Below are 16012 nucleotides of genomic sequence, written 5' to 3' on the forward strand. Positions count from 1 at the left end.
GGACCGCTGCAAGGAGTGAAAACGTAGACGGGAGGGGCTCCGCTGGGAGACAAAGTCTCCTCCCTCCGTTGGTTCCGGCCAGTTTAGGAGGATCCCGGGGATGCCGCGTTCTTTGGTGGAATCCTGCCCCCCTTCCCCAGGCACTCCGGGGGAAGCCCAGGTCAACCACCCCCGGCCCACCCAGCACTGAAGCCCAAGGCGCCTCAAGATTGCGCAAAAGCCTCTCCCTCCCCCGCGTGTTCGGTGGCATGTTCCTAAAATTCCCATCTGCACAACATAAACAGGAAACGTGCAGCAAAAGCCCTGGCAGTGCAAATTCCATGCTCCAGTCGAGGGCGGGGGAATCTTGTCTTTGAGAGGGGAGTAGAGGCGGGAGGGGGGAGGGGAGGGGAAGAAGCAAACTTTCCAGGAGACCCCTCAACCATCCCGGTCTTTTCTTCCCAGATCCAGAAAGAAAGAATAAAGAAAGCGGAAGGAAGGGCTCCCCGCTTTGGAAAAAACAGGGGAGGGGGAGGGGGGGCACGAAGGGGCAGCCACGCGTCCTAGCGAGCCCCACCCGCAGCGGCTGCGGTGGCGGGAACAGCCCCGGCCGCCCGCTCCCCGCATCCAGCAGCCCGGGCGCGCCTCGGGGCTGCGGGGTGGGCTCGCCGCCCGCCTCGGGCTCGCCAGTCCACGCGGGTGGGGGCGGGGGAGGAGCGGGCGCTCCGCGCCGCGCAGGCGCACAGCGCGCCTCGGTTGTCAAACATGGCTGAAGGGCCCCCGCTGCCGCTACTGCTGCTGCAGGGAAAATGCTGAGCCCTCCCGGGCACGGCGGGCGGCGGCGGCGAGGGCGGCTACGGGCACCTGCTTCCCGGGCGCGGCGGCGGCGGCCATGGCCCGGCTGGCCGACTACTTCATCGTAGTAGGCTACGACCACGAGAAGCCAGGTAAGGGTGTGGGGCGGGCGCCGCCCCCAGGCCTCCCCGCCCCCGCCTCCCCCCCACAGCCCCCCCGTCCTCCCCGGCCGCCGGCCAGTGGGCTCTGCGGGGCTGGGCGTCGCGGCCGGGAGGCGGGGAGGGCCGGGCCGGGCCGGGCGGCGGCGGAGCTGGCCGTCGGGGTCCGGCCTTCTCGGCTGGGCTGAGCCTCGCGGTGGGCGTGAGGGAGCGACACGAGGGGAGGGGGAGGGGAGGAATCTACGTCGGCGGGGGCCCGGGGCGGCCGGGCCGGCGCGGCTGGGGGCGTGTCTGGGTGCCGGGACCCTCGCCCTGGAGGAGGCCGGCGGGATTGGGCCGGGACTGCAGGGCTGGGGGGGCGGGAGCCGACCGTGCTGAGTTCCTCAGGGATGAACTTGTGCCCTGCATCCTGAGTGAGCGACGAGGGACGCAGGCGCCTGTCCTCTCCTAAAAGGAAACGCGGCGACCGTCCGGTGCTACCTCACTCCTGCGTTGTTGGGGGTCTGCCTCGTCCCCGCCCCCCCCCCCCCCCCCGTGAACGCGTGGTACCGGGGAGGGGGACAGGATCCTTGCGCTCTTAAACATTTCTAGGAAATGCTCCCTGTTCTCTCAGGACGGATAGGACAGTCGTTTCAGTGTCTGAACACTATCTTTTAAGTAAGGACAGTCAGCCGATCGCTGAAAGTCTTGTTTCACCTTAATGTGTGGATTAAAAAAAATTTTTTTTTGGATTAAAAAGGTTTTTTTTTTTAAAGATTTTATTTATTTATTTATTTATTTATTTATTTATTTATTTATTTATTTATTTATTTATTTAGATTTTCTTTATTTACTCATGAGAGAGAGGCAGAGACACAGGCAGAGGGAGAAGCAGGCTCCATGCAGGGAGCCCGATGCGGGACTCGATTCCCGTTCTCCAGGATCACGCCCTGGGCTGAAGGCAGGCGCTAAACCTCTGAGCCACCCGGGCTGCCCAAAAAGGCTCTTTTGGGTATAGGTGACACGCCGTGTTTAACGTGTGTTTTCATTATTTTAATTCATCACAGAACTTTATTCACAAGGAACAGCTTGTCGAATACATTGTATTTCAGTTTCGTCAAGGACTTCTGCAAATTAAGAAAATTCAGGGTTCGTGCACGTTTAATTATGTACTTGCATTCCTTAATAGGACTGTATAGCCGAGCATAATGTAATAAATTGAACTGGGAAGAAACACAAATGTTTCAGGGTAATTCCGGTTGCACACTTTTTTTTTTAAAGATTTTATTTATTTATTCATGCGAGAGACACACACACACACAGACAGATAGGCAGAGACACACGCAGAGGGTGAAGCAGGCTCCATGCAGGGAGCCCGACTTGGGACTCGATCCCGGGACTCCAGGATCACGCCCCAGGCCCACGCCCCAGGCCAAAGGCGGCGCTAAACCCTTGAGCCACCCGGGTTGCCGTGCCCGGTTGCACATTTGTAAGGAATTTTAGATAGCAGCAGATAGTTCCTTCATCTTTCAGAGGAGATGCTGAGATTTTGTTTTGCCGATGGTTACAGCCATTTGTAGTGCTCAACTGTCCCTTTCCCTTTCACTATGACTCTTCCAATAACTTCCTTTAGTGAGAACCTTTTATATATTTTAATCTTTCGTTACTCACAACCTGATTGAGGTCAATTGTTAAGAGAAGGGCTTTGGATGTATTTAAAGTATCTTCTGGCTCCAACATTTTCCTTTTTCCTAGTAATTTTGCGTAGTCTGGTGTCTCTTACCAAGATTAACAATATGAAGAAACACAGTTTATTTTTAATATTATTTCATTTTTACCAACTTTCTTTTCTTTTCTTTTTATAAAAGGTTTTATTGGGGGATCCCTGGGTGGCTCAGCGGTTTAGCGCCTGCCTTCGGCCCAGGGAGTGATCCTGGGGTCCTGGGATTGAGTCCCACATGAGCTCCCTGCATGGAGCCTGCTTCTCCCTCTGCCTGTGTCTCAGCCTCTCTCTCTCACTCTGTGTCTCTCATGAATAAATAAATAAAATCTTTATTTTATTTTATTTTTTAATAACAGCTTTAAAAAATATATATCTTATTTATCTATTCATGAGAGACACAGAGAGGGGCAGAGACATAGACAGAGAGAGAAATAGGCTCCCTGAGGGGCTCGCCATGCGGTACTCCCTCCCAGGACTCTGGGATCAGGACCTGAGCTGAACGCAGATGCTCAACTACTGAGCCACCCAGGCGCCTCTTGTTTTTTTTTTTTTTTTCTTAAAACTGAAACAATCACAAACTTGCAGAAAACTTGCAAATGAAAAGAACTTTTTCTCCTGAACCATTGAGAGGAAGATGCTGACCTGATGCCCTATTACCTCAGAATACTTTAGTATGCATTTTTTTTTACAAACAAGGATATTCTCCTACTTAATCACAATACAATTATCAAAATCAGGAAATTTGTATTGATAACAGTACTCCGTCTAGTTTTCGACTGGTTCAGGCTTTGTTGATTGTTAATCAACATTCACCATTAATCTTACTGCTGGTAAAAGGACCCTATTCAGAATTACATGTTGCTTTGTTGCTTTTACTTGTCTTCTCTCTGTAGTCTTCATTCTGGAACAATTCCTCCATCTTCTTTTGACTTTCATAACCTTGATACTTGGGAAGATTACAGGGTAGTTATTTTGTAGAATGCCCCTCAATTTGGGATTATCTGTACAGGTTATGTACTTGGATGAAATATCACAAAGTGATACAGTCTATCAGGTGGTACACAATTTCAATTTATCTATCGGTGATTTTCATTTTGATTACTTGATGTAAGCAATGCCTGCTAGTGTTCCTCGCTATAAAATTAGTATGTATCTGTAGATAAATAATTTTGTGTGGAGTGCTTTGAAACTATGATAAGATCATAGTTCCTCATCTGACTAATGTATTCCTGTATTTCTATTTGTATGAATGTTTTTTTAGTGGATTATATTGTTACTATTTATTTTGATGTTTAGATTGTTCCTCATTTGGCTAATGAGAGCCCGTTAGGCTGGCTTTTTTTTTTTAATATTTATTTTAAAAAAATAAAGATTTATTTATTTACTTATTCATGATAGACATAGAGAGAGAGAGAGAGGCAGAGACACAGGAGGAGGGAGAAGCAGGCTCCATGCCGGGAGCCCGCCGCGGACCCGGGACTCGATCCCGGGACTCCAGGATCTCGCCCTGGGCCAAAGGCAGGCGCTAAACCACTGAGCCACCCAGGGATTCCCATAGGCTGACTTTTATGTCTTTTTGACATGCCTCCATCATTCTTTGAGCATGTCTTTACTTTTTAGCACAGATTTATTCTGTACTCTACCTGCCTTAGTCCTGCAGTTGGTTGTTTCTCCGGACCCCTGCTTCCTTGGGAGGCCTGGATCCTTTTAGTGGAGAATGACATTTTTTTTTTTAAAGATTTTATTTATTTATTCATGAGAGACACAGAGAGAGGCAGAGACATAGGCAGAGGGAGAAGCAGCCTCTGCGCAGGGAGCCCGATGTGGGACTCGATCTCGGGACCGCAGGATCATGACCTGAGCTGGAGGCAGATGCTCAACCGCTGAGCTACCTAGGCTTCCCGAGAATGACATTTTGAAGGTACAATCTCAGTGCTAGTATGTTTGTTGCCGTTGGGTTGTTAATTCTCCCAGACCCTTTTAATGGATGAAGTGGGGGAATACATAGATGTATGTGTACACACACACACACAAACACACTTACATCTGTATTTATTTATCTGTACATATTTAAAAGCATGAGTTTGTGTGAATATTAGTGTTAGTATCTCCAATTTCAGTACAACACTCCAGTTCTTTTCATATTTGTAATACTCTCCTCTGATAGAAATCTGGCTTCCATTATCCTTAATATATTTACGTATTTGTTCAATCTTCCTGTATTTAACCAAACTTTCATATTTGCTACCACCCCCTCCTTTCCTTGATGCCTTTTTTCCTTCTGTTAATTCTTCATTCTATCCCTCCCACGCTCCTGCCCCTTTCAGAATCTAACAGCACATACCAGGATGTCCCAATACAGAAAGGATACTTTCTTCAACTGCTCTGACTCCCCATGTTAGCTTTCTCACTGTTTGTGGATATACTTCTCACCCCACTTAAGGCTCTATATACCACATTGGGCTGCTATTTATTTATTTATTTATTTATTTATTTATTTATTTATTATGATTTTAGTTATTCATGAAAGACAGAGAGAGAGCCAGGCAGAGGCAGAGGTTTTATATTTATTTATTTATTTATTTATTTATTTATTTATTTATTTATTTATTTATTTATTTATTCATGAGAGACACAGAGAGAGAGAGAGAGAGGCAGAGACACAGGCAGAGGGAGAAGCAGGTTCCATGCAGGGAGCCTGATGTGGGACTGGATTCTGCGACCGCGGGATCTTGCCCTGAGCCAAAGGCAGACGCTCAGCCGCTGAGCCACTCAGGCGTCCCTGTACTGCTTTAATGTGAAGACATCCTCTTCATTCTGTTCACACCAGTGTGCCATGCCAGGTTGCCCCTCTGTGTTGACACCTTCCTTTCAGTGCTTGGGCTGAACATGTTTGAATGATCCTTCCTGCATGGACTCCTTTCTTGGTTCACTTGGGCTCTTACAACTCCCACTCCACCCAAGGCTGACATGACTATGCACCATCCCACAGCAGGGGAAGGGAAAGATTATTTTATTATTATTTATTAGTTGTGGGGGGGGGCAAAGGGGTGAGGAAGAGATCGAATCCTAAGTAGATTCCATACCCAGTGTTTGAGCCCGATGGAGGGCTCGATCTCACAATGCTGAGATCATGATCTGAGGTGAAATAAGGGCTTCACCCTCTGCCTGTATCTCTGCCTCTCTCTCTCTCTCTGTGTCTCTCATGAATAAATGAATAAAATCTTAAAAAAAAAAAGAATCAGATACCTAATGGACTAAGCCACACAGGTGACTTTTTATTTTTTATTATTATTATTATTATTTTAAATTTTTATTTATTTATGATAGTCACACAGAAAGAGAGAGAGAGAGAGAGAGAGAGAGAGAGAGAGAGAGAGGCAGAGACATAGGCAGAGGGAGAAGCAGGCTCCATGCACCGGGAGCCCGACGTGGGATTTGATCCCGGGTCTCCAGGATCACGCCTTGGGCCAAAGGCAGGCGCTAAACCACTGCACCACCCAGGGATCCCTAAAGATTTTATTTATTTATTTATTTGAGAGTGAGAGAGAGGATCACACCCTGAGCCAAAGGCAGACGCTCAGCCACTGAGCCACCCAGGTGTCCCTTTTTTTAAAAAATTTTTATTTATTTTTTTATGATAATCAGAGAGAGAGAGAGAGAGAGAGAGAGAGAGAGATATTAGCAGAGACACAGGCAGAGGGAGAAGCAGGCTCCATGCACCGGGAGCCCGACGTGGGATTTGATCCTGGATCTCCAGGATCGCGCCCTGGGCCAAAGGCAGGCGCCAAACCGCTGCGCCACCCAGGGATCCCCAGGTGTCCCTTTTTAAAGATTTTATTTATTTATTTGAGAGAGAGTGAGAGAGAGAGCAAGCAAGCAAGCGTGTGAGAGTGAGCATGAGCTGAAGAGAGGGAGGGGAAGAGGAAGAAGGAGAAGCAGGTTCCACGCTGATCAGTGCTCCTTCCTGGGACTCTAGGATCATGACCTGAGTTGAAGGCGGATACTTAACCGCTTAACTGACTGAGCCACCCAGCCTGCCAACTATCTTCATTTTTCTTTTTGTTTTTACTTTCTCCAACTTTTACTGAGATTTGTCCAAGAAAAATTGATAGTGACTGCATGGTTAAATCCCTTCTATGACTTTACTTTTATCTTTATTTTTTTTAAATTCATGAGAGACACAGAGAGAGAGGCAGAGACATAGGAGACATAGGCAGAGGGAGAAGCAGGCTCCATGCAGGAAACCTGATGTGGGACTCGATCCCAGGGCCCTGGAATCATGCCCTGAGCCAAAGGCAGATGCTCAATTGCTGAGCCACCCAGGCATCCCTTTTACTTTTTTTTTTTACTTGAATATCTTTTTTTATTTTTTTATTTTTTTTTAAGTTGGCTCCACAGCCAATGTGGAGCTTGAACTCATGACCTTGAGGTCAAGAGTCGCATGCTCTACTGACTGAACCAGCCTAGGTAGCCCTCTTTTTGTTTTTTTGCTGTCTATTAATACATTTAGAATTTAATCCATCTATCTAGATAGTATTTAACCTTTAGTCAAGTATCTTAATCATTTGAAATTCTTGTATTCTTTCGTTTGAACCCGTGTAAGTATATTAGAGAAAGATTTGCAGTACTCAGGTATTTGTTTAGGCAGTATGAGTGAAATAAGCTAAGAGGTAAACCTAACGGACAATACCTGAAATATAGTTTGAGACATTATAAAAATTGATAATTCATGGGCAGTCCTGGTGGTGTAGCAGTTTAGTGCCGCCTGCTGCCGGGGGTGTGATCCTGGAGACCCGGATCGAGTCCCACATTGGGCTCCCTGCGTGGAGCCTGCTTCTCCCTCCACCTGTGTCTCTGCCTCTCTCTCTCTTTCTCTCTCTCTCTCTGTCTCTATGAATAAATAAATAAATAAATAGAATCTTAAAAAAATAAAAATTGACAATTCATTATTATTATTATTTAAAGATTTATTTATTCATGAGAGACAGAGGCAGAGACATAGGCAAAGGAAGAAGCAGGCTCCCTGTGGGGAGTCCGCTACAGGACTTGATCCCAGGACCCCGGGATCATACCTGGAGCTGACAGCAGATGCTCAACCACTGAGTCATTCAGGTGTCCTGATAATTCATTATTATTGAACCATTGTAATTCATACTCAGCCTGGGTTCCTTCTCTTTTCCCATTCTTTTTTTTTTTTCTTTTCCCATTCTGTATTGAAGTACAGTAGTTGAGATTTTTTGGTTGCTGTTTATTGCTAGCTGTCAAGAACCATTTGGGATTCGTTGATTTGACAAGTATTTATTGCTTTTCAGGCATCATGCTAAGTGCTAGAACAAAAACAAATGAATAAATGTAAGATGCTGTCCCTACCTTAGCCATTAATGGAGACAGTCTTGAAATAAATAATGATAAATAAAGAAGATGGATTCACTTTACTGTGAAAGAAAGTGAAAACTTCTTATGAGAGGTGATGTTTAAGCCAAGTTATTTAAGATGAATAAGCACTGCCATGTGGAAAAGAGGGTAAAGGAGATTACCAGACAGATAGAAGAACATGTAAATATGTGGATGGTTCCAGGAATGGCGGAAAATATACTGTAGATGAGAATTGAAGTGAATTTTGCTAGAGTGGGTTCAGATAAGATTACGAAAAGTTATGTATATCAGATAAGATTATGAAAAGTTATGTATATCAGGCTATGGAATTTAGCCTTAAGTCTGTAGACAGTGGGATCTATTAAAAAATGGGGGTCTTCGGGCACCTGGGTGGCTCATTTGGTGAAGTGTCTGTCTTTGGCTCAGGTCGTGATTTTGGGGTTCTGGGATTGTGATCTCGGGGTCCTGGGATCGAGTTCCGTGTCGGGCTCCCTTGTTCAGTGGGGAACTTGCTTTTCCCTCTGCCTCTGCCCCTCCCCCTGCTTTTGTGTGTACACATTCTCTGTCAAATACATAAAATCTTAAAAAAAAGAAAAAGAAAAAAAATGGGGGGGGGGTTTCTTGAAAAGCAAGAAACAACATAGAAGTGTGACCCAAATGGCAAACTCAGGAGCTTTTACAGTGAGAATGGAAAGTATGGAGTCTAGAGAAATTTAAAAGCTCAAATTAGCAAAATTTAATAATGAAATGGGATAAAGGAGGGATAAAGGAGGAAGAGTTGTTGAGCCTAACAAAGTTTCTTCCCTAGTTAATTGAGTGAGTATTGATTCTATGAATGTAAATAGGGAATTCAGAAGAACAAATAAGTTTGGGTGCAGGAAAGGAATGCTGAGCTTAGTTTTGGATATGGAGATTAAAGGTGCTTGCTTATAATCAAGGTAGAGATGTCATTTAGGTGTCTAGATGTATGGGTCAGGAGATAAGAGAAGTGAAAATTAGAGATTTAATTTGACAATTACCAATATCCAACTGATTGTTAGATATAAAGAAAAAAATGAGATTGTTGAGGAAGTGTGTATAGAATGAAAAGGAGGGGCCTAAGAATTGAGCCCAGGGAAAATTCAATATTTAAGGGGTAGATAGAGCAGTAATAGCCAGGAGTGGTCAGAGGTATTGCAAGAGAACCAAGATAATGTGATATCATGGGAAACTTGCATGTAGAGAATTTTGAGGAGGAGGAAATGATGAATGTCAAAAACTCTGAAGATGTCATGTATAATGAGGACTAACAATAGTGTCTTAGTCCATTTGGGTTGCTGTAACAAATTACCATAAACTGAGTGGCTTAAACAACAAACATTTATTTCTCTCAGTTCTGGAGGTTGTGAAGTCCACGATCAAGGCCCAAGCTGATTCAGATTTTGTGAGGGCTGGCTTCCTGGCTTATAGAGAATGGTCTTTCCATCATGTCCTCACATGGTGGAAGAGGCAAGGGAAGTCTCTGGGGCCTGTTTTGTAAGGGCATTAATCTCATTCAGAATCCTTAGGACGTAGTCACCTCCAAATACCTTCACTTTGGCTCTACCTCCAAATGCTAGCACATTGAGGATTAGATTTCAATATATGAATTTTGGGGGACGCAGTCTATGGGAAATAGGCTCATGGACTTGATAATAAGGATAGTGACTTTATTTATTTATTTATTTTTAAATTTTTTAATTTATTTATGATAGTCACACACAGAGAGAGAGAGAGAGAGGCAGAGACACAGGCAGAGGGAGAAGCAGGCTCCATGCACCGGGAGCCCGATGTGGGATTCGATCCCGGGTTTCCAGGATCATGCCCTGGGCCAAAGGCAGGCGCTATACCTCTGTGCCACCCAGGGATCCCCAGGATAGTGACTTTAGAACATTATCGTAGAGTTGTGGGAGGCCAAAGCCAGTTTGATAAATGCATGTCCTAGGTCTTATGCTGTATATGCCTCACAGAGTCCTATTTATTTTGTTTCTTTTTAGAAGCTCACTATGACCTGACTCCCCTGGCTTGTGGGAAGTGGAAAGAGGAGTCAGAGGTGATGTCAAAAATTCCAAACATGAAAGTCTGGGATACTTGTGATAGAAAATATTTTACTCTTAACATTTATTTGTCTTTGTGGTCTTGTAAGATGATGGGGTTTTATTTACTTTAATAGCCATCCAAATGGAGACTTCAGAAAGAGGGACAGATAGGGGCTGGGCACTAAGAGTTGAGAGTCATTAGAATAGAGCTATCACACTGAATACCACCAGAAAGTTGGTATAGAGTGGAAGAATAGAGGACCAAGGACTGAGTTTTGGGAAATTTATTGCTAGAAGAGTAGAAAATAAAAGAAGGCATAGAAGAAGGGTTGGAGAGTTTAGGAGAGATATTTAGTTTTCCTCAGGACCTATTCTCCTAGAGGGTAATAGAACCCCTGGTTTTTTATTAGTCATGTGGCCATGTAGAAGAGGGACTATTTTCGAGTTTTGTTTCTTTCCTGTTTTTTTTCTCTCACTTTCAATTTTCTTTCTTTTTTTTAATATTTTATTTATTCATGAGAGACACACACAGACACACAGAGGGGCTGAGACACAGGCAGAGGGAGAAGCAGGCTCCATGCAGGGAGCCTGATGCAGGATTCAATCCCAGGACTCCAGGATCACCCCCTGGGCCGAAGGCAGGTGCTAAACCACTGAGCCACCTAGGGATCCCGGCATCTTTTATTTATACCTGTTTTCCACCCACGATTTCAGCATTGACAAAACTTTGATGTTACCTAGAAACATGGTCATAACATTCATGTACAACTCAAAGTGTAGCTAAAAACAAGCGTCACATTTTCTATTATTTCTAAAAGAAAAATAAATTCTGTAGAACATGTGTTCATATTTGTTTTTAATTAATGCTTTGTCATCTTTTCTGTTTGATTTTAATCTGAACAAATAATGATACCATTTTTATTACTCAGTAAGCATGAATGTTAGTTGAAGTAGTTTTTAAAAAACAGTAGTTTAAGTCCCCAAACATCTAAAGCTGGACTGATTTAATTTGTACAGTTAAACTGAAATAATGTTTTCTAAAAGCTATCCTGTCACTTCTTTTTTTTTTTTAAGATATTTTATTTATTTATTCATGAGAGACAGAGAGAGAGAGAGAGTCAGAGACATAGGCAGAGGGAGAAGCAGGCTCCCTCCCTTTTTTTTTAACAATAAGATATTTTGTACAATTACCCACTGCTGGATTTGACTTAGGCGGGACAGAGAGTATCTCTGCCTTCCTGATTTATTTTAGCCCCTGAAGTTATTGTAGATTAACATAATGGCCCCCAGGAAGGTGATATATTCTTGAAACTTCACCGCTTGATCCTTGTTCTGGTCCAGGTCCCCCATCACCTTTGCAATGTCAGCATCCTGCAGCGTCAGGCCAGTGGGGAATTCTTTCTGGGTCAGCTCCTTCTTGGTCAGGATGTTCTTGTCACCTTCCCTGCCTGAGTTCTTGTGGGTGGAAGATGGCCACAAGAAGGCCAATGGCCTGATCCAGGGGGCAAGCCATGGCTGGGTGCTGGGCTCAACAGGCAGCTATGAGAATGTTGTCGAGGGAGTGTTAAGGATCTCCTGTCACTTTCTTTTTACTCCCTTGTGTGATGAGTCTGGTTTTTTTTTTTTACTAATGATTAAACAGTAATTAGTTACCAAAGCATCTGGTTAAAAAAAAATCCAATCAAAACAGCAAAACTGGTCTCTCCTGTAGACCAGTTGTCTCCTGGTCACATGTTATGTGAGGCTCACTAGGGATTGTTTATTTTTTAAAATATTTTATTTATTTGACACACACACACACACACACACACACACACAGAATGCACACAAACAAGGGGAGTGGCAGGCAGAGGGAGAGGGAGAAGCAGATTTCCCACTGAGCAGAGAGCCCGACATGGGGCTTGATCCCAGGACTCTGGGATCATGACTTGAGCTGAATGCAAATGCTTAACCGACTGACCTAAGCACCCTGGGATTGTTTATTTTTAATGGGCAATTTTAGAGAAATGGTGTGATGAAATCACCATTTTGCCAAGAGTTATTTGTGTTTGTTGATCATGAGGTTTGAAGCTATTGAAGAAATTATTTGAAGATTTAAGGAAATTTTGTGAGTAGCTAACGGCACATAAGTAACCCTCAGCTATGGTGAACTACTTGGTATTCTCTTTAAAGAATCAATACGGTTTCTTTGACTTTGCAATTGCTACTCTTGTTATCTGTCTGATTTTAGCCATCCTACTGGGTGTGAAGTGGTATACTATTGATATTTTTAAAATAAATATTTATTTGAGAGAGAGAGCGTGCGAGAGAGAGCACATGAGCCAGGGAAGGGGCAGAGAAGCAGACTCCTCACTGAGCAGGGAGCCTGACTTGGAACTGGATCCTAGGACTCTTGGATCATGACCTGATCCAAAGGCAGTCACTTAACTGACTGAGCCACCCAGGAGCCCTGTTTTTTTTTTTTAATATTTTATTTATTTATTCATGATAGAGAGAGAGAGAGAGAGAGAGGCAGAGACACAGGCAGAGGGAGAAGCAGGCTCCATGCCAGGAGCCCAATGTGGGACTCGATCCCGGGACTCCAGGATCGCGCCCTGGGCCAAAGGCAGGCGCCAAACCGCTGTGCCACCCGGGGATCCCTATTTTACTTATTATAAAACAAATTGTAAATCTATTCATTTATGAATTATGCAGTCTGTGTGGGTTTTTCTTTTTTGTTTGTTTTTGTTTTTTGTAAGTAGGCTCCACTCCCAGTGTGGAACCCAATGTGAGACCTGAACTCATGATGCTAAGATAAACAGTCTGACACTTGACAAACTGACAGGTGCCCCTGCTGTGTTTTTATTTTCTTTTATTTTTTAAGGATTTTATTTATTTATTCATGAGACAGAGAGAGAGAAAGAGAGAGAGAGAGGCAGAGACACAGGCAGAGGGAGAAGCAGGCTCCATGCAGGGAGCCCGATGTGGGACGTGATCCCAGGTCTCCAGGATCACCCTCCAGGCCGAAGGCGACGTTAAATTGCTGAGCTACCGGGGCTGCCCAATGAATTAATTCTTTAATTTTTTAATTTTTTAATTTTTTAATTTTTAATTTTTTAATTTATGATAGTCACACACACACACACACACAGAGAGAGAGAGAGAGAGAGAGGCAGAGACATAGGCAGAGGGAGAAGCAGGCTCCATGCACTGGGAGCCTGACGTGGGACTCGATCCCGGGTCTCCAGAATCGCGCCCTGGGCGAAACGTAGGCGCCAAACCGCTGCGCCACCCAGGGATCCCTAATTCTTGTAAATTATTTAAAAATTGTCTGGCACACCACATGAAAAAATGCTCAATATCACTTGGCATCATGGAAATACAGATCAGGGGGATCCCTGGGTGGCTCAGCGGGTTACCACCTGCCTTTGGCCCAGGGTGTGATCCTGGAGTCCCGGGATCGAGTTCCACCTGGGGTTCCCTGCATGGAGCCTGTTTCTCCCTCTGCCTGTGTCTCTGCCTCTCTCTCTCTCTCTGTGTCTCTCATGAATAAATAAATAAAATCTTAAAAAAAAAAAAGAAATACATATCAAAACCATAGTGAGATAGCACCTCACACCAGTCAGATTGGCTAAAATTAACAAGTCAGGGAACAACAGATGTTAGCAAAGATGTGGAGGAAGGGGAACCTTCTTACACTGTTGGTGGGAATGCAAACTGGTACGACCACTCTAGAAGAAAATATGGAGGTTCCTCAAAAAGTTGAAAATAGAACTACCCTAGGGCCCAGCAACTGTACTACCAGGTATTTATCCAAAGGATACAAATAGTGATTTGAAGGAGCACCTGCACCCCTGTTTATAGCAGCGATGTCTGCATTAGCCAGACTATGGAAAGAGCCTAGATGTCCATCAACAGATGAATGGATTAAAACGTGGTATATATACCAGAGGAATATTGCTCAGCCATCAAAAAAATGAAATCTTATAATTTGCAATGAGATGGATGGAACTAGAGGGTATTAGAGAAACCCTAATAGATGGATGGTACTAGAGGGTAGCCAGAGAAAGACAATATGGTTTTACTCAAATGTGGAATTTAAGAAACAGAACAGATGAACATAGGGGAAGGGAGGGAAAAATAAAATAAGATAAAATCAGAGAGAGACAAACATAAGAGATTCTTTTTTAAAAAATTTCTTTTAAAAGACTATTTATTCATGAGAGACACACAGAGAGAGATAGAGACATAGAGGGAGAAGCAGGCTCCCTGCAGGGACCCTGATGTGGGACTCCATCCCCAGACCCCAGGATCACTACCTGAGCCAAAGCCAGATGCTTAGCCACTGAGCCACCCACGTGTCCCCATAAGAGACTCTTAAGTATCGGAAACAAACTGAAGGTCGCTGGAGGGGAGGAGTGTAGGGGGTTGGGGTAACTGAGTGACAGGCATTAAGGAGGGCACTTGATGTGATGATGAGCACTGTGTATTTTTTTTTTTTTTAGCACTGGGTATTATATGCAACTGATGAATCATTAAATTCTACCTTTGAAACTAATAATATACCATATGTTAATTGATATTGAATAAAATTTAAAAATTTGGCACACAATAATAGTGTAAGTTTTAATTTCTAGAAGTGGAATTGCTGGATCAAAGGATATGTATTTTTGTATGGACATATGTTAATTTTTTGTTCAACATTCTTTCCTTTGGGAAGCAGCCTTCTCTTTCCCGTAGTCCCAGGGAAAATGCTAGTACTAGTTACTCCCCACCCTCTATCTTAAACTGGGCTAATTAGAGCCATCCCTGAATCTTTTCTTCTGGAAGGAACAAGATACTCTCTTTCTACAAGGATGACTAAGGTGGGATACTTTGACTTAGCTGGGGCTGCCAATGTTCATTTTCCTACTGTGTTGAGAGTCTGGCTGAATATTGAACGGAGTCAAAGATAGCCAAAACATGAAGAGAGAGAGAGAGACAGAGCTTTGGAAACATCATTTAAACTTTTGGTTCCAGCCATTCTTGAAAGCCAAAAGAACATTAAAAAAACAACCTCAAAACAGTTTTTTTAAAAAAAGATTTTATTTACTTATTCATGAGAGACACACACAGAGAGAGGCAGAGACACAGGCAGAGGGAGAAGCAGGCTCCATGCAGGGAGCCCGATGTGGGACTCGATCCTGGGTCTCCAGCATCAGGCCCTGGGCTGAAGGCAGCACTAAACCACTGAGCCACCCGGGCTGCCCCCCAAAACAGTTTTGAGGTGCATTGCTCAATTCTCTTCCAGAAAGATTGTGTTAATTTATACTCCCATTTCCTTCAGGAGGATTTTAATTAGAAAAAAATCACTTAATAAGATTTACGGTTTAAGCAGCAACATAGTAAACTGCATAACTTCATGAAGGTGAAAATGCTAAGGACCTGGAACAGGGATATTAAATATTATACCTAATTCAGATTCTGTCTCTGAATGTTATAGATTGCAACTTGTCTTTGGCCTTTATCATATTGTAAACATATTTAAAATCAGTAATTTGGGCAGCCTGTGTGGCTCAGCGGTTTAGCGCCGTTTTCAGCCCAGGATGGAGTCCCACATCAGGCTCCCTGCATGGAGCCTGCTTCTCCCTCTGCCTGTGTCTCTGCTCCTCTCTCTCTCTCTCTCTGTGTGTCTCATGAATAGATAAATAAAATCTTAAAAAAAATAAAATCAGTAATTTGAATTCTGAAAATTACCAGGTCTTGTCTTTTGTATTTGATTTATTTAGACTGAAGAGTTTTTGAGGGCATGGTCTAAGTAAATCCCAATAGTCTATGAATAGACAGGTCTTTGAAACTGGAAAAAAATCCTTTCAGCAGAGATCCTTTTATTATTTTAGCAGACAACTTTACCTAAAGAGGTGAATAATTATTTACTTGGTACTTATCAAGTAGATAGATTTGTAGAGCTTTCTTTTTAATGA

The 16012-nt window shown here is 43.8% G+C and overlaps 1 protein-coding gene and 1 pseudogene across 4 annotated transcripts in view; one reads left to right on the forward strand and one right to left on the reverse strand.

Annotated features, from left to right (window-relative positions):
- Window positions 1–728: 728 nt before the first annotated feature.
- SBF2 (SET binding factor 2) overlaps window positions 729–16012 on the forward strand; it is a 463379-nt gene continuing 448095 nt past the window's right edge. For all 4 annotated transcript variants that reach the window (XM_055317649.1, XM_055317650.1, XM_055317651.1 and 1 more), the window contains exon 1: window positions 729–926. In XM_055317649.1, coding sequence (XP_055173624.1) covers window positions 872–926 — 55 coding nt within the window. In that variant the 5' untranslated portion in view covers window positions 729–871. The remainder of the gene's footprint in view (window positions 927–16012) is intronic.
- Window positions 11271–11583, reverse strand: LOC129504784 (protein S100-A6-like; annotated as a pseudogene).

This window comes from Nyctereutes procyonoides, unplaced genomic scaffold, assembly GCF_905146905.1.
Source record: "Nyctereutes procyonoides isolate TBG_1078 unplaced genomic scaffold, NYPRO_anot_genome, whole genome shotgun sequence".
Taxonomy (NCBI): Eukaryota; Metazoa; Chordata; class Mammalia; order Carnivora; family Canidae; genus Nyctereutes; species Nyctereutes procyonoides.